The sequence below is a fragment of the Grammomys surdaster genome, unplaced genomic scaffold, assembly GCF_004785775.1.
Source record: "Grammomys surdaster isolate TR1022 unplaced genomic scaffold, NIH_TR_1.0 126313, whole genome shotgun sequence".
NCBI lineage: Eukaryota > Metazoa > Chordata > Mammalia > Rodentia > Muridae > Grammomys > Grammomys surdaster.
The window spans coordinates 8,819,103-8,839,074 of NW_021621113.1; the positions used below are offsets into that span (position 1 = coordinate 8,819,103).

A 19,972-nucleotide genomic window follows, 5' to 3' on the forward strand; every position below is an offset into this window, starting at 1 on the left:
AAGGAAGAGGGAGAGAAAAGAAAGCAAAAAGAGAGAAAGGAAGGAAGGGAGGGAGGGAGGAAAGAAGGAAGCTGAGCGACCCATTGGGAACAAATAAGCAGAGCCTCTTCATGGCCTCTGTCTTGAGTTCCTACCCTGACATCCCTTCATGAGAGGCTACAACTGGAAGCTTTCTTTCTGAGTTACTTAGTGGTGGTTTCATTTTTTTATTTTGATTTGTTGTTGTTAGGGTTGTTTTTTTTTTTTTTGGCTTTTGTTTTGTCTTTTTACCTAAGAAAAGATGGAGGATGGGAAGAGAAAGAGAATCACTATTTTTTAGTTGCCTTTTTGAGGCAGGATCTCACACTTAGGTCTTTGTGGAACTCACCATGTAGCCCAGGCTGGCCTCAAACTCTTGGTGGATTTTCTTGCCTCAGCTTCACACGTGATGTGGTTTAGAGGTGCAGGAACAAGTCCATTTTCTCTGCTAATTAAAAAATAAAAGGTAGTAGAGAAGTGTTGTCAGTACTCTTTCGAAGTTCCAGTGGAGCCTCATATGATATACTAGGAAAGTCAGGGTCCCCTTTTGGGGTTCTCAGTTTCATTAATTAAAAAAAATATAACAGACACAAACAGAGTTGTAAGGAGAAAGAACTGACTCAAACCGAACTCAGGGCAATGGATTAGTTTGAAAGAAGCCCAGGGCGGGTGAGCTGAACACCTCACAGCTTCCTGGAAGGAAGGAGGAGGATGGAGAGGAGATGGGGTCAATAGCACCCTGCTAGAGAGAAGGCTAGTAGGTGACCAGCCTGGAGGCAGTCACAGGCTGGAGACCTGAGCCCAAGGAAAAAAAAAAAAAAACAAACAAGGAAGCCTCACCGCAGCTTAGGCTCTGGACCAGTGTCCGGATCGGCACCCGGACCGGCACCCGGACTGGCATCCGACAGCAAAGAAATGGTTCTGCCAAAAAAGAGGAGGAGGGAGGGACTGTGGGAGCCAACTGCACCGCCCGACTCAGGGGATTAGACTAGAAATCCAGTGGAGCCTCATGGTCACTTATAAGGTCAGTAGGGACTGCCTTAGAAGGTGGGAATCCTGGGAAGGAAAACTACATTTTCTGGGGTAAACCTAGGAGTGTCCCCTAGCCAGTCCTGCCGCAGTGGCTAAACCCTTAAGGGAGGAGACAAGAGCCTGTCTCCATCTAGGGGTGACGCTGTGGGATTGCAGGTGCAGGCCGCTGTCCCAGGTCTCTTGGCTTTCCAATGTAACTAGGTTTTGTTATGGTAACTCAGTATCCTGCAGTCCTAAGAGACCTGGCGGTGGTGGTGCACGCCTTTAATCCCAGCACTTGGGAGGCAGAGGCAGGCGGATTTCTGAGTTCGAGGCCAGCCTGGTCTACAGAGTGAGTTCCAGGACAGCCAGGGCTACACAGAGAAACCCTGTCTTGAAAAACCAAAAAAAAAAAAAAAAGAGTGCCTTAGGTTCCAGTGTGTGCACGTGTGTGCCTGCAGGCACAGGCACGCCAGGAATCGGAAGTGAGGACGGATCTCAGGTGTTAAATTGTAGCCGCAGGCTTGCACTCCAAGTGCTTTACCCACTGAGCCATCTCACTGACCCCATACTATTTTTGAGCCCCCACCCCATCCCCTTTTTTGAGACAGGGTCTTTCTTTGTAGCCCTGGCTGGCCTGGAACTCACAGAGAGCCTCCTACTGCGCGCAGCTTAAAACAGCTAACAGCAGACCAGATGGTTCCACGAGGAGGAGTTTATTTAGGGAAGAGGGCAAAGATGGGGGAAGAGAAACAGAAGAAGATGGCGGAGACAGAGGAGAGAGAGAGGAGAGAAGTGGAGGCCGGCCATGACTACGTGGAGAGAGGGGAAAGGGAAGGGAGGAAGGGCGAGGGGACAGAGAGAAGCTAGAGGCAAGAGAGTAAGAGTGAGAGAGAGTGAGAGTGAGAGAGAGAGAGAGAGAGAGAGAGAGAGAGAGAGAGAGAGGAGGCAAGCAGCCCCTTTTATAGTGGGCAGGCCTACCTGACTGTTGCTAGGTAACTGCAGAGGTGGAGTTTAGACAGAATACTAACACCTACTTCTGCCTCCAGAGTACAGGGATTAAAGATACATGCCACCAAACATAACTCCAATTAAACAAAAGAATCTCACGTAGCTCAGGCTGTCCTCAAACTCATATAGCTGAGGCTGGCCTTGAACTCCTCACCTTCCTGCATTTATCTCCTAAGTGCTGATATTGCATGTGTACACACTGAGCAGGGGGTTTATTTATAAAGGGGAAAAGCACAAATTTGGTACTTCTCATTGACATAGCTGTGACAACTATTAATAAGCATGACAGGATATGAACTTTCAACACGACTAGGAAGCCGGGTGGTGGCAGTGCACACTCTTAACCCCAACATTCAGGAGGCAGAGGCAGGTGGCTCTCTGAGTTTGAGGTCAGCCTGGTCTACAGAGTAAGTTCCAGAACAACCAGAGCTACCTTGCGGTTACAAAAGCAGGACAGAGCAGGTTAGCAAAAGTTCACCTAAGTACCCGATGTGTCTGAGGGTCAAGCTGACCTCAGTGTTAGCTCAAGTTCAGGTCGGGATTTAGCAAATATGTTTTTCTTGCTTCATCCTTATGGCCTCTGCCAGTACCAGGCACACGTATGGTACATAGACATACATGTAGGCAAAACAGCCATACACACGAAGTAAATACATTAGTAATAATTTAAAATTTTGCTGGGCATGGTGGCACATATCTTTAACCCCAGCAATTAGTAGGTAGAAGTAGAGTGTGAGGTCAGCCTGGTCTACGTGGAGAGTTCCAGGCCAGGCAGGATTACACAGTGAGACCTTGTCGCAAAAAACAAAACAAAACAAAACAAAACAAAATCTCTGCTTTCACACTGAACCTTTATAGTCTACTTTGTGACCTTGACCTTTGGGGCAGGATCACGCCATTCTGCACGACGCATCCACGTTAGTCATTTGAACACTACTTCCCACCTCGAGGTGGAGGACGGGAAGACAAGAAGACGCCACGATTCCCCCAATGGCCAGCGGCAGGGTTTCACAAGTCATTTCCAAGCACCGGAAGTAGCCCCTAGAAGCTCATGGTTATAGCAGCCCTTCGCTAACCTAGGCCTTCTTGCCTTCCTTGTTCCCTCAAGAGTAAAGGAGCCTTCAGCTTGGTCCACCAGCCTCGCAGTCATCTTCAGCCCCGGCATCACGGCCTGGAAACACTATGCCTTACAGAAGACAAATGGACCTGGACTGGGAACCGGGTGTGATTGAAGACGTGGGGGAAGCAGGAGAGATGAAGATCTCGGGATCTGCACACGGGCTGTCAAATGTCATGGCTCGTCATGGGACACGTGTTCAGAAAATCATGGTGTGGGCATGATCTGATGGTAGAGCTATCTGGAGTGGAGTAGGAAAGGAAAAACAGACAGGCTTTGGGGGTGGAACCAAACTGGGAGCCTCACTGTCACGAGCGAAGCTCCGCCCCAGGCTCGGGCCACGCCCACAGCGGTCTCCGCGGTCACGTGGTACGCAGCGGGGCGGTCACCGGAGACTGGGCGAAGATGGCGACAGTGAGGAAGGCTTTCCCGCGGAGGCTGGTGGGCTTGGCATCTCTCCGAGCTGTAAGTGCCCCAGACGGGTGACAGTCGTGGGATCGGGCGGGCCTCGTCAGCTGCAGTGGCGGGCGAAGCGGCTGTTGCTTAGGAGGGTTTGAGAGTTCCGGACCCAGCTGGTCTGGGTCAGATCCCTTGCAAGAAATAGGGAAACTGAGGCGGGGGTCCGGGGTGGGGGGAACGTGTCACGGTGGAGACCTGGGACACCATCCTGGGCGTCCTATCTCCCTTACGGTGACCCTGACTCCTTCCCCTAATTGAGCTTCGGATCTCACCAGCCCTTCTTTAATGGAAAACAATGTTCGCTATGAGGAAAGCACAAGCATCCCTGTCGGCCGCCTTCCTCAGCTCCTGTTGCTTTTATGGACGCCAGGGGAGAACTTGGATCGCATGGGCCGGGCAGGGATTCAATTCTTTCTCTCAGAACTGTTTGGTTCCGGCGTTCTGTCCTCTCCCACGTTATTTGAGGGAAGGGGCCAAAGAGTTGTGCTGGTTAAACCGCAAACTGGTGTGCGGATGATCCTGCCACTTTCCGGGCTGAGTGACAGAGGTGTTTACTCAGCTTGCTTATACATAAAACGGATAGTCTTGTCGCAGGGTGATTTGGTGAGAGACCAGTCAGTCATTGGTGGTGCTTTGTAAGAGTTGGACTTAGGGGCGGTCAGCTCCAGAGTCACTGCTACACCTTCAGCTCAGTGATGGCGCTATTATGATTTTATGTTGGGGAGTTTAGGCATTGTATCCGTACTTGAAAAGACTACTTTCTCTGCAACTCGTGGGTGTCACAGAGAGCCACTTCTGTATCTTTAGTCTACCCACTTCTACCAATTGCTCAGGGATCAAATGAAAATGCAAACTCTAAGAAGTTAAGGAAATTTAACATTTCAAAAATCTTGGTGTGCATGCCTGATGGTGGTGGCACACGCCTTTAATCCCAGCACTTGGGAGGCAGAGGCAGGCGGATTTCTGAGTTCCAGGACAGCCTGGTCTACAGAGTGAGTTCCAGGACATCCAGGGCTACACAGAGAAACCCTGTCTCGAAAAACAAAACAAACAAAAAAAAAATTGGTGTGTACCTGCTAGTGGTGGTGCAATGCCCTCCATCCCAGCCCTTAGGAAGCAGAGGCAGGATCTCTGAGTTCGAGGCCAGCCAGGGCTACACAGAGAAACCCTCTGGACGGGAGCGGGGGCGAGAGGAATATTAAGCAACATGGTGAATAATAATATTTATTTATTTATTTTGGGTTTTTGTTGTTGTTTTGTTTTGTTTTTTTTGGGGGGGGTTGGTTTTTCGAGACAGGGTTTCTCTGTGTAGCCCTGGCTGTCCTGGAACTCACTCTGTAGACCAGGCTGGCCCGAACTCAGAAATCCACCTGCCTCTGCCTCCCAAGTGCTGGGATTAAAGGCGTATGCCACCACTCCCTGGCTGGGGTTTTTTTTTAAAGCACAATCTCTCACATATCTCAGGCTGGCCTCAGATTTGCTGTGTAGCTGAAAGCGGCCATTAGCTTCTGATCCTCCTGCTTCCAACTCCCAAGCGCTGGGCCGAGGGGCGTGTTGGGCCGAGGGGCGGGCGCCGCCACACCTGGCCCGAGTTATATGAAGAGCTGTTGTGCAGAATGAAGTGGAGCTAAGTTCAACCTGTTCCAAAACAGGAAGTTGGAAGCAGGATTTAGTTACTGAGCCTCTGCTGTGTCCCAGGGCCTTGGGAAGAAGAGTAGTGCATAGAACCAGTCCCTGATCTGTGACACTCACACCCCGCTAGGAGTTTTAGATCTTTGTAGTCTGACAGTCTATTGGAGGGAGACTCCATCATAAGAACCTTTCAGCGCGAAGATGTCTTGGGGTGTATTATTGTTACTATTAGTCTCTTTATTAATTTTTTACTTTGTGCATTCGTGTGTGCCTGCATGTATGTCTGTGTGAGGGCTTTGAATCCTCGAGCTACAGACAATGAGCTGCCATGTGGGTGCTGGGAACTGAACCCAGGTCCTCTGGAAGAGCAGCAGCCAGTGCCCTTGACTGCTGAGCCACCTCTCCGGCCCCCTGCTGACTTTTTGTAACTCAGGGGCTGGTCCCCTTCGTTTGTCAGAAAATGTTCTAGCTAAAACCAAAGCCACTTCAGGTGTTGACAAAGCTCCAGCTGATTGCCTCAAGGCCTTCGTGGGCTCGGAGAACTTGGTATCCTGTATGTCTTTCTCTTTGTCACACTGCAGTATGTTTACTTGGGGGTGGGGGGAGGGCTGGAGAGATGGCTCACTGGTTTAAAGCAATTGCTGCTCTTTCAGAGGACCTGGTCTTGACTCCTACAACCTACCTGGTGGCTCACAACCATCAATACCTCCAGTCTTATGGGATATGCTGTTCTCTTCTGACATATGAGGGTACTGCACACATGTGTCATAACATGCAGGCAGAATACCCATACACATAAATAAATAAGTAAGCAAGTTTCCTTAGGTAGTAGGGGAAGATTTGAGAGAGACTCAACAGTAGACTAAAGGCTTTAAAATTTGGAGGGGAGGGAATACTTTCTTCAGCTGCTGGGGGTGTCCTCTCAGAACCACTATCCCTCCTGTGAGCCGGCTTTACAAAAAGCCTTAACATGGCAAAGTCTCTCTGCATCCCCTGTCGCGGGTGCTGAATCTGAGGCTCACTTCTCCTGGGTCTCAGTGACTGCCCTCCTCTGGACAGCTGTGCCCTTTGCTCATTATTTGTTGTTCCTGTAAAGTTACTGAGTGTGTTGCCAGACACAGTGCCAGTTGGAATGAGATGGGGTGGAGAGAACTTTCTGTCTCCGAGCTTATATTGAAGAAAATAGTTTGTAGTCCTGGAAATACAAAATACCTAAGATGGTGGGTTAATAGCTCTTTTGAGGCTGGCAGGAGGAAGGCTCTCTGACTAACTGAATGATTGAGGGCATCTAAGAAAAGTTGAGCATTCCAGGCAGAGGGCAGCCCTGCAAGCGTGAGCAGAGGGTGGAAGGGGGTGGAACAGTAGGGGTGAGTAATGAGGTCAGCCAGAGCTAAACTCTGCAGAGCCTCTAAGGCAGGATGACTAGGGGAAGGAAGGGGTGAGGCAGATTCCGGTCGAGCAGCAGTGTGTATGTGCTCCCTTTTGCAGAGATTGGGAGGATGGGGCCACGTTAGTGAGTGGGTGGTGTGGAGTTTGGGAACTGCTGAATGACAGATGTACAAATGGAACCAAATGGGGGTCGGGGAGGTGGGTCTGAACCAGAGGAGGACCTGTCTGGGAGCACAGCTTCCTTCCTTATTCCTGCTCAAAGCAGTTTGCTTTTTTATCTTAATCTTGACAGAGCCTAGATGTGTTAACTCCCTAGATTTAAACAGGGAGGAATATGGCTGCCTGTGGTAGCGAAGGAAGACCCCTGCTCTCTCTGTAGTCCTGTGCTACCTCCTGACACTTGGGTTTCCTCATTTAAACCCAAGGTGAGCACCTCCTCCATGGGCATGTTGCCAAAGCGGGTGAAGATCGTGGAAGTTGGTCCCCGAGATGGTCTGCAGAACGAAAAGGTAAAGAGGGAAGTCTGCCCAGAAAGGATGATCTGTGCCTCTGTTTTTAGCATTTCAGGGAAGTTGGGTCAGATACATTATGGACCTTGATAACCTGGAATATTATAAAAATGCTAATATTATATAACACTGTAATAATATAATATTATAATAGTATATTAAGTGGCTCAAGACTGTAAAGCAGAATATATATTCAATTTTACTCCTATGTAGAAGAAACATAAAAGGCCTATGTATATGTGGAAGTATTTAGTTAGAAAGGAATATACAACTTTCTTTTAAAAAAGTGTTCGAGGGGGCTGGAGAGATGGCTCAGCGGTTAAGAGCACTGACTGCTCTTCCAGAGGTCCTGAGTTCAAGTCCCAGCAACCACATGGTGGCTCACAACCATCTTTAATGGGATCTGATGCCCTCTTCTGGTGTTTCTGAAGAGAGCAATGGTGAATACATAAAATAAATAAATAAATCTTAAAAGAAAAAAAAAAGTGTTCTAGGAGGGGTGGAGAGATGGCTTAGTGGGTTAAGTACACTGACTACTCTTCTAGAGGTCCTGAGTTCAAGTCCCAGCAACCACATGGTGCCTCACAACCATCTGTAATGGGATCCGATGCCCTCTTCTGGTGTGTCTGAAGAGAGCAACTGTGTACTCATAAAATAAATAAATCTTTTTTTTTTTTTTTAAATGTTCTAAACCTGTGGGCACAGGACTCATGTGGCCAAGGATAACTTTGATGTGGCTCACATAGCATTAATATGGTAGCAATATATGTGACTTTTGAGCACTTGAGTGTGGCTAGTGATGGGGCTGGAGACATCTCAATGGTTAAGAGCACTTCCTGCTCAGAGGACCGGAGTTCAATTCCCAGTACCTATATGGTGACTTAACAGCTGTCTATAACTCCAGTCCCAGGGAGCATGACGGGAAGGCCTCATGAAGAAGGCCTGGAATCAGTAAGACTCATAACACAATCCAACTGGCTGGCACCAAGGAACCATGAAAAACGTTATTATTATTATCATTATTAATTCGTATTTTTGTTGTTTTGAGACAGGGTTTCTCTGTATAGCTCTGGCTGTTCTGGAACTTGCTCTGTAGACCAGGCTGGCCTCAAATTCACAGAGATTCACTTGCCTCTGCCTTCTGGGTGCTGGAATTAAAGGCATGTGCCACCACCTTAAGGTTTATTTTTATTTTTGTGTCTCTGTGTGTGTACCTGTGTATAGCCGCCACATGCATGCAGTGCCCACAGAGGCCAGTAGGGGGCATCAGACCCCCTGGAGCTGTTGGAGTTACTGGGCCTTTATGAGTTGCCCAGCGTGAGTACTGGGAACTGAGAAAGGATTCTCTGGAAAAACAGCAAGGGCTCTTTACTGCCGAGCCAGTCCTGCTGCTCCAGCCCCTCATGGAAGGCTTTAGGGCAGGAAGGTAAGGCAGTGGAGCCTGCAATTCAGGAAGTTTCCAGTGTAGGATGAGTTGACAGAGGGAAAACATGCCCTAGTATACCTGGAACCTTCAGGGAGATTAGAAAGGAACCCAAAGGCTCTGGTGAGTGACCAGATGTGGGGAAGGAATGAAAAGAAGCTATGAGGATAAAAGGGGAGGGTGACATTTGGGGGTCCATCCCACGGCACACAGAGAGCCATGGCGATTCATCTCCACCCACTCCAGCCAAGGCACATTGCTCTGTTTATGATGGGGTCATAGACTAACACACTGAACTACAGAAGAGTCCGCATAGGAAGACAAGGGTATTTCCACGTAAATACGAGCACCTCAGGTAAGCAGCCATCTATGCCAGGAGACATGGGTGGTAGAACCTGGAGATCCTGTGTGAGCTCACGTCAGTGTCTGAAGTCAGTTGAGGGGCTGTTGTAGCCAGAGCTTGGGCTGAGGCGCTGACTGGCGACCGTGGCCAGCTTTCCTTACTGAGATCATTGACTTTGTTCTCTGGGTTTCTATCCACTACAGAGTATCGTACCTACCTCAGTGAAGATCAAGCTGATAGACATGCTCTCCGAAGCGGGGCTCCCTGTTATCGAGGCCACCAGCTTTGTCTCTCCCAAGTGGGTACCCCAGGTGAGCCCAGCCTCCAGAAGAAGCCTGTCCCAGGTGGGAGGGAGGGAAGTCTCCCGTTTCCTCTTGTAGCCGCTGGACGTCCGGGAAGTGTAGGTTTGAGCCTTGAGGGGGTCTCAGGTGAATCTCAGCACAATGTAGCATGGGAAGAACTTGACCTGGGAGCCAGAGGCTCTGATTCAGTCTGGGCTCTTCCCTGGCTTACTGGAGCCATTGCTGAGGAAGGCCTTTGCCCTTTTCAGTTAGAGGCGGCCTCTTAGGTCTCTCCTAGCTCTAAAGATATAGGATCCCTGTGATCAGTAGCATCTGTGTTTGTAAACAGGAGAGCAAGAATTTGTCTTAGTTAGGATTTTACTGCTGTGAACAAACACCATGACCAAGACAGCTCTTCTAAGGACAACATTCAATTGGAGCTGGCTTACAGATTCAGAGGTTCAGTCCATTATCATCAAGGTGGGAGCATGGCAGCATCCAGACAGGCATGGTGCAGGAGGAGCTGAGAGTTCTACATCTTCATCTCAAGGCTGCTAACAGAATACTGGCTTCCAGGCAGCTAGGATGAGGGTGTCTTAAGCCAGACCCACAATGACACACCTACTCCAACAGGGCCACACCTTATAATTGTGCCACTCCCTGGGCTGAGTATATACAAACCATTACAGAATTGCTGCTTCATAGTGGTGGACAAACAATCCCATGATAGCACCAGTCAATGCAGAGGGAGTGGTGCCCAGGACGCCACCAGAGAAGGTCCTTTGTAAGTGGCTTGTGACTGCAGGTACCTCAGAGCTGCCAGTATTGGCATAGGAGCTGCCAAGATCATGCTGTCCAGGGTGTCTCCTGACCCCTCCCTGGTCAGACAGATAAGAAAAGTATTGGAAACAGAAGATTCAGTAGTAAGAACGTTTTCTCTACCACTGAGGTCTGGGCTTCTTTGCCTCCCAGATGGCCGACCACTCTGAGGTCTTGAAGGGCATTCAGAAGTTTCCTGGCATCAACTACCCAGTCCTGACTCCAAACATGAAAGGCTTTGAAGAAGCGGTAAGAGGTTGACTTGTGAGGCCCCTGAGAGAGACTGATGGTTATCAATCCCTGCCTTGTCCTGGGATGTCCCTCTGAACAGCTTGTCTCCAGTGGGGATGAGTAGCATCGGACTGGGGCTGGGGGGTGAGAGGGGCGGAGTCCAGCCCTGTCACTCACTGCTCTGTTGTCTTGATAAATTGCTTAACCCCAGTCAGTTCTGTCTATGAACCAGGAATGATAACAGCACTTACCACTGAGTTGATGCTTCCATAATTAATTCTCAGGCAGAGCTAAGAGACACCGGCCTGCTAAAGCCACTAAGGCCCAGGATCACCCACTTTTTTTCCCTTCTCCTCCTTTTTTTTTTTTTTTTTTTTTTTTTAGGTTTTACTTTATGTATACTATAGTGTTTTGCACCATGTGCATGCAGTGTCTGCAGAGACCACAAGGGGGCATAAGCTCCTTGGAACTGGAATTGCAGACGGTAGTTGGCAGCCATGTGGGACACTGGGGATCAAACCCAGATCCTGTGTCAGAGCAGTGAGTGCTCCTAACTGTTGAGCCATCCCTCCTGTTCATGTCACCCTTCCATAAAACTTGCCACGAAAGAGGATTTTTCCACTGGACCAGTTTCTCCAGGAGCAAAGCGCTGACGGTCTTCACTGGATGTTGGCAGGTAGCTGCAGGTGCCAAGGAAGTGAGCGTCTTTGGGGCAGCGTCCGAGCTCTTCACCCGGAAGAATGTGAACTGCTCTATAGAGGAGAGTTTCCAGCGCTTTGATGGAGTCATGCAGGCCGCGCGGGCTGCCAGCATCCCTGTGAGAGGGTGAGTCAGGCCTCCTGGGGCTCCTTTCTCAGCGCCTTTGGCCTTTGTAGAGTGGAGACGATTCTCCCTCTCAGGCTCCTTCTGGGAACCCCAAGCTCTGCTCCCAGGAACCTCTCTCCAAGTGAGTGTGGTCAGTTTAGCCAGGGTTTCTCTCAGACACAAATTGTTGACTCACCAAGTGTAGGTCAGGCTAGCCTGGAATTTACAGACATCCAGGTGACTCTGCCTTAAGTGATGGAATGACGTATGCCAGCATGGCCAGCTCTGCCATTTGATTCTTACAGTGCTGGGAAGCCAGGCCTGGCAGCAAGGGAACTGGTAGCTCATGGCTTTAAACATGTCTCGAAACAAACAAACACAGACAGAGACAAACAACAGAATTCAGTGCTGGGCATGGAACCCAGCGCCGCTGAAGCTTTGTACGTGTGAGTCCACTACCACTGAGCTGTCTCCGCGCTGAGTGACCGCTTTTACTGTGATTTTCAGGACCTTGTATGTGACACCCTACCCTCTGCAGGATTCTCTCCCTATGCCTTTTGCCTCAGGGTCTTTGTACTCACCCTCCACAGGCACAATGCCTCTCCTCTGTTCTTCTCGGCTCCTGCAGGGTCCTCCTTGGACACCAGCCCCTCTTGGTTTTCTTTGTCACTCAGCAGGAGACAGCACCCTTCTTTAGGGACCAAAACTGATGCCCTGAAACATTTAGCTGTCTAGCTTCTGAGCTCCCCCCCCCAACTCGCTGGCTGTGTTCTGTCCTCCAGAAGAGCCACTTCCCACAGTCCTTGGGTGTGGTGCTCGCTCTCATCACAGGACGACACAGAGAGACCTGAGGAGCAGGTGGAGAACGGGGAAGCTGGTTCTCCTATCCTGTGACCCCAACTCTGTGCTCTGTCTTGGTAAATGCTCCCACACCCTCTCTCCAGACAAAGTATCACTATGTAGCTATGTATCCCTGGCTATCCTGGAACTCAGAGATCTGCCTGCCTCCACCTCCCGACTGCTGGGATCTGAGGTGTGCGCCCTGCACGCCTTTTCTTGCTTAGCAATGTTTGGAGAGTAAATGGGAAAATTCAGGTGGAAAGCACACGGAGATTGGGGAAACGTTGATCCAGCCAACATTTGCTGCATCTCTCTCTCTCTCTCTCTCTCTCTGTTTTTTTTTTTTTTTTTTGAGACAGGGTTTCTCTGTATAGCCCTGGCTGTCCTGGAACTCACTCTGTAGACCAGGCTGCCCTTGAACTCAGAAATCCACCTGCCTCTGCCTCCCAAGTGCTGGGATTAAAGGCGTGCACCACCACCGCCCTGCTTTTTTTTTTTAATTTCATTTATTTTATTTTTTAAGCTTTATTTATCTATTTATTGAGACAGGGTCTCTGCAACTCTGGCTGGCCTGGAACTCACAGAGATCCACCTGCCTCTGCATTTGCCTCCCAGGTGTTGCCCCTAAAGGTGTGTGCCACCACACCAGGCTCCATTTTTTAAAAATACTATTCATTTATTTTATGTATATGAGTACACTGTTGCTCTCTTCAGACACACCAGAAGAGGGCATCTGATCCCATTACAGATGGTTGTGAGCCACCATGTGGTTGCTGGGAATTGAATTCAGGACCTCTGGAAGAGCAGTCAGTGCTCTTAACCGCTGAGCCATCTCTCCAGCCCTCCATTTTTTAATATATATATTTTGCTTCACCATGAAGGGTTTGGTTTGGGGTTTTTTTGTTTATTTGTTTGCTGTTGTTCTGTTTAGAGTTTTTGTTTGGGTGTTTTGTTGTTTGTTTGTTTGGTTAGTTTTTGAGACAGGGTTTCTCTGTGTAGCCCTGGCTGTCCTAGAACTCACTCTGTAGACCAGGCTTGCCTGAAGCTCAGAGCTTCGCCTGCCTCTGCCTCCCGAGGGCGAGGATCAAAGGTGTGTGTCTGGGTACCACTGCCTGAGTGCCTTTTCATTCTTTAGGTCCATGTTGACTATGATCTCATTTTGTAACGGAGGCTGGCAATCCTCCTGCCTCCACCTCCTAAGTGCTAGGATTACAGGCTTGAGCTACCACCCTCAGTGTAACTAAAGATGCCCCAGTGCCAGCAGGTGGTGACAGCAGACACCAGAGACTCCCAGAGTCCTCAGCATTAGCCCGCAAGACTCTCACAGTCAGCCTGGGTGCCGCTCTTGTCTCATGTCATACTTCCTTGCCCCTAACTGTCCCCATGCCTTAAATAGTCTGTTTTTTGCTCTGTCCTGAGCATGCCAGACCCTGGCCCTGACTAAAGCACGCCTTCAGAAGATCTTCCCCTCTGAACTCCAGCGTGCCCTCAGGGAGGTCTGCCTCACTAACCCTTGCCACACTGGCTGCCTCTGCCTCCTCTTCCTGCTGCCTTCACAGCTCATCTCTTTCTGGAATTATCTCCCCTCCTAATGTGACTGTGGTCATATTTACCATCTTCCTGACTTGAAGGAGCTTCTGGAGGCTAGGGCGCATTCTTAGGTCCTCTCCTCGCTCCGTGCCCAGTCCCTGGCACATCCTGTTCACCTCAGTAAATATCAGCTGAGTAAATGAGTGGGAGAGGTATCAGGTCCTCGAGCCTATCCATTCTCGCCACTCTTTTACTAACCTGTGTGTTCACGTTGGCATCACTGACCTGAATACTGGCCCACCCACCTACCCCAGCACACGTGGCTACCCCTCCAGACTCTCAGCTCTACCCTACTTCCTTGTACCTCCTGTGAATTCTCAGCCACCTGTAACCCTGCTTCCAGAACTGTGGCCTCTGAGCCCCGCCTTCCCTGCAGGTTCTCTCTGCTTCTGCCCAGAAGTAGGGCAAAAGGCCTTTTCTCCACTCAGAGCTGACCTTTCACCCAGCACTGGGCCTTCATCTTAGCTTCATGTTTACTGTGGGCTCACCAGGGATGTGTGTCAGAAGGTCACCAGTCGATCTATTGGCAGGAGAGCTGGGGCACTGATGCCGTTCCTCCCCCTTTTCCACAGGTACGTCTCCTGTGCCCTCGGATGCCCCTACGAGGGGAAGGTGTCCCCAGCTAAAGTTGCTGAGGTGTGTGCAGTGGGGCCAGGTCTTGTGAGAGTTGACTTCCTTGCCAACCTGCACGCCCATGTGCAGCTCACCTCCCTTTCCCAGAACACACTCACTCATACACGGGGAGCACAGCCCACCTGCCCCACAGTCACCTCCTTGACAGGTCTCTGCCCCACCTGAAAGCCCCAGTCCAGCATCCGGGCTCATCAGCTAAGGTATGATCTCCAGTGGGGTATTCCCCAGGAACCCCCAGTTTCCCTGGAGTAGGTAAGAGAGCGCACACATCCTCTTGACTAGTAACCATAGGAACTGAGTGTGAGTAACCCAGGAACTTGAGCCATTTCATCCAGAAATCCCCCACTGCCAATTTGATGCTGTTCTTCCATTTACGGTTGAGGAAGCCAGTCACTTGCCACCCTGGGGACAGATGGCAGATTGGGCCTCACCCATTGTGTCCCATAGGCCCCTTTTTTCTTTCTTCCATGTGGCATCCAGTCAGAGGAATGGCCCCTGGCTGCTGTGCCCTGATCTGTGCACCCCACCCCCATGGCCGCTGCCCGATAGCCCATCACCAGCTTCTAGAAGCAGAAATTGAAGCTCACAGAAGTTATAGCCCCCAAAGCAGTAGCCAGTGAGCAGCAAAGAGTGGACTTGAACCTGGTCCCAGGGGTCTGCCATTACTGTCACCTGATAGGCACATGGACAGGGGTGGAGGGTGGGACATCACCATGTCATTTATCAGAATGACCGTCACTCCAGTTCAGGCCAGGCATGGGGATGAGGGATCAGTTGACAGTTTAGGCTTTGCAGTGAGTCAGCCAATTGCAAATGAGCTTCCAATGAATTCCAATTGCAAATGAGCATAGTTCCTGTGCTTCTGTAAGTATCCAAGTAGTATCTTAGACCCACAGTCCACAGATCCTCCTCCAGAGGAAGGGCTTCTCCTGATTCCAGTCAGCACAGTGGAGGAAAGAAATGGGATAGGCATGGGGAAGGGGCTTCTGGAGTGGCTGGCTGGTTCTGGGGCGCAGTTTCCCAGCCGCTGGGGAATGCTGGTCCTTTCCACTGAAACTGTTGGGAGCTATAGCCCAGTAGGAACACAGTACCTCTAATGGGGAGGTGAACTGCCTGGGCAGAGTCCCTGCTTCTGAGCTCCAGTGCCACATGCTGGTGGCTCTGGGGTCCTCTAAGTATCTGTTCACTTCTCCAGGTCGCCAAAAAGTTGTACTCAGTAGGCTGCTATGAGATCTCGCTGGGGGACACCATCGGCGTAGGCACCCCAGGACTCATGAAGGACATGCTGACTGCCGTCATGCATGAGGTGCCTGTGGCCGCATTGGCTGTCCACTGCCATGATACCTATGGTCAGGCTCTGGCCAACACCTTGGTGGCCCTGCAGGTAATGAAAGCCATGTGCCCATTCTCCCAGAGGGCATGGGGTAGGGCAGGGCAGGTTCATTGTATTTATTAATAAAGTATTGAGGCGATGTCTATGAGGCCACAGATGGCAGCACACATAGATTAAGGAAATCGCTTCCCACAGAAGGTAACTGAGACTTAGAGTTGGTTCTTTTCTTCCACCATGTGAGGCTTGGGGATCAAGGTTGTTGGGTTTGGTGGCAAGCCCCTTTACACTCTGAGCTGTCTTGCTGGCCCATTACAAATCCTTTTGGGAATTCTTCAACCTCCCATTTCTTTGGCGCTATTCAAAACAAAACATCTCAAAAAGAGCTGTACCTAGTATCTACTACTCTGGGACTGAGGGGTTAGACTGGTGGCCCAGAGGGGCCTCTCTTGAGGAGAGCCCCAAAGGGTAAAATGGAGCCAGAAGCCAACTATAAAGGGATAGGGGAGGTCCTCTTGCAGAGAGAGTGTGACAGGGGAGACTCGCTGTCCCAGGGAGAGAAGCTCTGTCTGTCCCTCAGTGGATTCCTCGTGACATTGGGGCAGGAGGTTCATGAGGAGCAGCCCCATAGACTCCAGGCACCGCAACAGCCACGGTTCACTGTCTTCATGTTTCCAGATGGGAGTGAGCGTTGTGGACTCCTCTGTGGCGGGACTTGGAGGCTGTCCCTATGCAAAAGGGGCATCAGGGAACTTGGCTACTGAGGACCTGGTCTACATGCTGACTGGCTTAGGGATTCACACGGTAAGCCAGCCTGCCCCCTGGTGGTGACACCCCTGAACTAACCAGGGCTTGCCTGGAGCCGGAGGCCAGAGGGGACAGGCATGCTTGGGGTTGGTGGGACTTCAGCGGGGACTGAGGAAGCTTTCTATTTCTGAGAGTTACCTAGGAGAGTTGAAAGTGGCCGATCTGGAGTGTGAGCCCTCATGGGGCTTGAGGTCCTGACAGAGAAGCCTGGAGTTTGTGTATTACTAACCAGTAGACGAGGGCCTGAGCAGGAGGAGAGGCTCAGTTGGTGACCTAGAAAGAGTAGACGAAGACCCCAAGGGTGAGAAGGAGCCAACCAAAAAGGGAATGAGGACAGAGGTCTCTGGCAGAGGAAGCGGCATGACAGAAGAGACTCTGGTCTGGTCGAATATGATCATGAGCACAGGAGATCAAGGTCGCAGAGTAACATCCACACTTCAGTTCCAGGAGGCCCCCAGAAAGTGTCTATGGAAGGAGCCCTAAGAGGGGCCAGCTTTGTGACCTGCAATGAGTCACCTCCCCAAGACCGTTTTCTCTATGGAACGAGGGCACTCTGTGAAATTAGCCGCATAGGGCTGCACCAGTCTTTAGGACCTCGGTGGTGGCAGAGGTCACACTGCGTCTCTGCTTTGAGATCCGATGGTTGGAAACCCAGATCTCTTCCTCACAGGCTGCTCGACCTCAAAGTATTTCATCTCTCTAAACCCAAATAACACAGTGAGTGGTGTTCTCCATTGTTACAGGGTTAAGAAAATCCATGGCCAGAAGCATAGGTCAGTGACGAGATCCTGGACTAATTAATCGGAAGCATCAGAGGAAACTAAGTAGTGTGCTTGGCCCTCAGGACTGGCCAGCCAGCAGACAGGAGTTCCCGTTACAGACAGTGGGGTTGGGTGATGGAGTGGTCTAGTAGGATAGCCCTTGTCTAGCATTAGCAATGGTCTGGGGACAGTCTCAACACAGGGAAAGAGACACAAAAGCAACCAAAAGAAATCACAGTTCCTGTGGGCAGGCCCTGTGCTAGGCCCTGAACATGGAGATGGGACACCAACCCTCCCACAAACTGCCTGCTAGTGCCTGCCGGAGACAACCTCAGACAGTGTTCACCACGCCACTGTTGCAGGAAGGGCCTGTTTGCTGTCACCTTCCCCTTTCCATGTCACAGCTGGCTAGTCTGTTTGCCTGGGTGTTGAGGGCTTATGCTGACTTTATCATCTAACTTACTTCTTCAAGGGTGTGAACCTCCAGAAGCTCCTCGAAGCCGGGGACTTCATCTGTCAAGCCCTGAACAGAAAAACCAGTTCCAAAGTGGCACAGGCCACCTGCAAACTCTGAGCCCCTTGTTGACCTGCAGACCGGGACTATGGGAGTTGGGTGTGCACAGTGATTCCTGGATGGGGAGAATGGAACAAGAGCAAATGAGCCAGTGTCACAGAGGGGGAGAATGGAATAAGAGCAAATGAGCCAGCGTCACAGAGGGCCCTCTCCTTGATGGAAAGGTCTGAAGCTGCCAGGCCCAGAGCCACTCCCCAGAGCTGTGTGCCTAAGCACTTGCTTGGGATGTCACTGGGTGAGTCTGCTAGCCAACAGTGCTGATGACCACCGTGCCACGACCACAGGTCCTGTGTTCTACCTCTGAGGACAGCACAGTTTCCCCTTCAGCCACAGAGCATTTGCTGAAGTGGTGGGGGTTGATCTGCTGTGGTGGCCGTCTGCCGACTCCAGCATCTCTGGGAAATCTCCACTCTGTCCATGATTTTTTTTTTTAAAAAAACAGCTTATATAATTAAAGGTTTAATTTTCTAATATCCAACCATGCAAACATGTGTTTGTTTATGAGTGAAGGAGTAAAATCATTCTGAGGGAAGAGTGAAGGCTTTGACTGGTTCATCTCTGGATTTCTTTCATCTCCACACCTAAGCCCCCAGGCCAGTGACTGGAAATCATTGCTGTGGGGCTGTTCCTGAGACCAGTATTGGTGGCTGGCCAGGACACCAAAGGGGTTACTTCTAGGACTGTGCCTCTGTCCCCAGAGTAGTAAGCTGGATCTCTCACCATCTCTTATTGGTCTGGAACCAGCTAAGAAGGCTGGGCTAGCCGGCTAGTGAGCCCCAGGAATCCATCCCCCTCTCCTTCCAGAGTACTGAAGATAATAAACTTGGACAATGGTCAGCTTGACATTATTTTTATTTTTATTTTGAGGGTTTCTCTGTGTAGCCCTGGCTGTCCTGTAACTCTGAAATCCAGGCTGCCCTCGAACTCGGAGATCCGCCTGCCTCTGGCTCCTGAGTGCTGGAATTAAAGGTGTGTGCCACTATACCTGGCTTTAGAAATTAAGAATTATTTTAAATTATGTATATACAAGCACATATATATATGTCTGTGTGTGCATATGCAAATACAGGAGCTGAGGAATCCAGAAGAGGGGGTGGGATCACCCGGAGCCATCTATACAGTTGTGAGTCCTGCAGACTAGGAGCAGAGAATGGCGCTCTGGTCCTTAGCAAAAGGAGCGCCTGCACCAGCTCTTAAACGGCTCAGCCTTTCCCCCCACACTTAGAAAAAATTATATCCTGGAGGTGGGGAGGGTGGGAAGATCATGGGGGAGGTACTCGCCTTTAATCCCAGCACTCAGGAGGCAGAGGCAGGCGGATCTCTGAGTTTGAGGACAGCCTGGTCTACAGAGTGAGTTTTAGGACAGTCAAGGCTTCACAGAGAAACCCTGTCTCAAGAAAACAAAACGAAACCAGATCAAACCAACAAATGTGTGGATGACTGCTGGCGCAAATCCCCTGGAGCTACAGGCTGTTGTGAAGAGTGCCCTTACCTGATGGCTATCTGTCACTGGTCTGGAACCCTCTTGTGTAGAGCAGACTGCCCTTGAAACTCACTGAAATCTGCCTGCTTCTGCCTCCCAAGTGCTGGGATTGAAGGCCTGTGCTACCAGGAACGATTTATTTTTATTTTATTATGTATTTGTGAGAGAATGCCAGGTATGTAAGGTATGTACCATGGAGGCCAGAAGGTGTGGGGAGGGGGGGTTGGCATCCCATGGAATGATTAGTGGTATGTGGGTGCTGGAAACAGGACTCAGGTCCTCTGCAGGAGCATTCAGATCCGCTTTGGGTTTTTAGTGGTTTTGGGTTTTTTTTTTAAGATTAATTAATTAATTTATTTTTAAAGATTTATTTATTTATTTTGAGTACACTGTAGCTGTCTTCGGACACACCAGAAGAGGGCATCCAATCTCACTATGGATGGTTGTGAGCCATCATGTGGTTGCTGGGATTTGAACTCAGGACCTCTGGAAGAGCAGTCAGTGCTCTTAGCCGCTCTCCCCGCTTTGTATTTAAACCGAGACAAAACTGTCTTGAGTTGCTAAACGGTGTTAGACGCGCAGACACGCCGTTGGGGGAGGGGGCGGCGTCAGCGATGGGCATAGCAATTGCTACTGTGAGTTTAAAGGTTCCTTCCCTCGTGGGTTACGTCCCGTGTGGACTTGGATCCAGGTCTCGGCCTGGCCAGCCATGCCCTCCAAGTGGAGCAGCCCGACGAAGGTTTGTCACATACAGGGAAACAGTGGCCCAGAGTGGAGGGACGCTGACCCTGCTTCTCCTCCACAGCCCGCCGGTCACCGGACGGCGCCCGCACCCCTCATCTCCGCCCCGGATGGAAACGCACTGCGCAGTCGCTTAAAGCCTGCACAAGTCATTTGTCCCTCCAGG

At 50.4% G+C, this 19,972-nt stretch overlaps 1 protein-coding gene across 2 annotated transcripts; it reads left to right on the top strand.

Moving 5' to 3' along the window:
* The first annotated feature begins 3,562 nt into the window (after positions 1 to 3,562).
* On the top strand, positions 3,563 to 18,069 carry Hmgcl (3-hydroxy-3-methylglutaryl-CoA lyase). Of its 2 annotated transcripts, none has more exons than XM_028759869.1 (9): positions 3,563 to 3,622; positions 7,063 to 7,146; positions 9,116 to 9,223; positions 10,166 to 10,261; positions 10,920 to 11,068; positions 14,050 to 14,113; positions 15,306 to 15,494; positions 16,119 to 16,244; positions 17,481 to 18,069. In XM_028759869.1, the coding sequence occupies exons 1-9, from the start codon at positions 3,563 to 3,565 to the stop codon at positions 17,580 to 17,582; spliced, it is 978 nt and encodes a 325-aa protein (XP_028615702.1). In that variant the 3' UTR covers positions 17,583 to 18,069. The 2 variants fall into 2 exon arrangements, with proteins under 2 accessions (XP_028615702.1, XP_028615703.1); XM_028759870.1 differs by lacking the exon at positions 3,563 to 3,622 and adding an exon at positions 6,386 to 6,468 and having other exon boundaries at positions 17,481 to 17,588.
* The last annotated feature ends 1,903 nt before the right edge of the window (positions 18,070 to 19,972 follow it).

Bases quoted from the DNA above. Each gene is read 5' to 3' on its own strand.
- Hmgcl (XM_028759869.1), top strand. From the start codon at position 3,563: ATGGCGACAGTGAGGAAGGCTTTCCCGCGGAGGCTGGTGGGCTTGGCA. The intron at 10,262-10,919 runs GTAAGAGGTTGA...GGATGTTGGCAG, and splicing joins TGAAAGGCTTTGAAGAAGCG to GTAGCTGCAGGTGCCAAGGA. The intron at 14,114-15,305 runs GTGTGTGCAGTG...TCACTTCTCCAG, and splicing joins CCCCAGCTAAAGTTGCTGAG to GTCGCCAAAAAGTTGTACTC.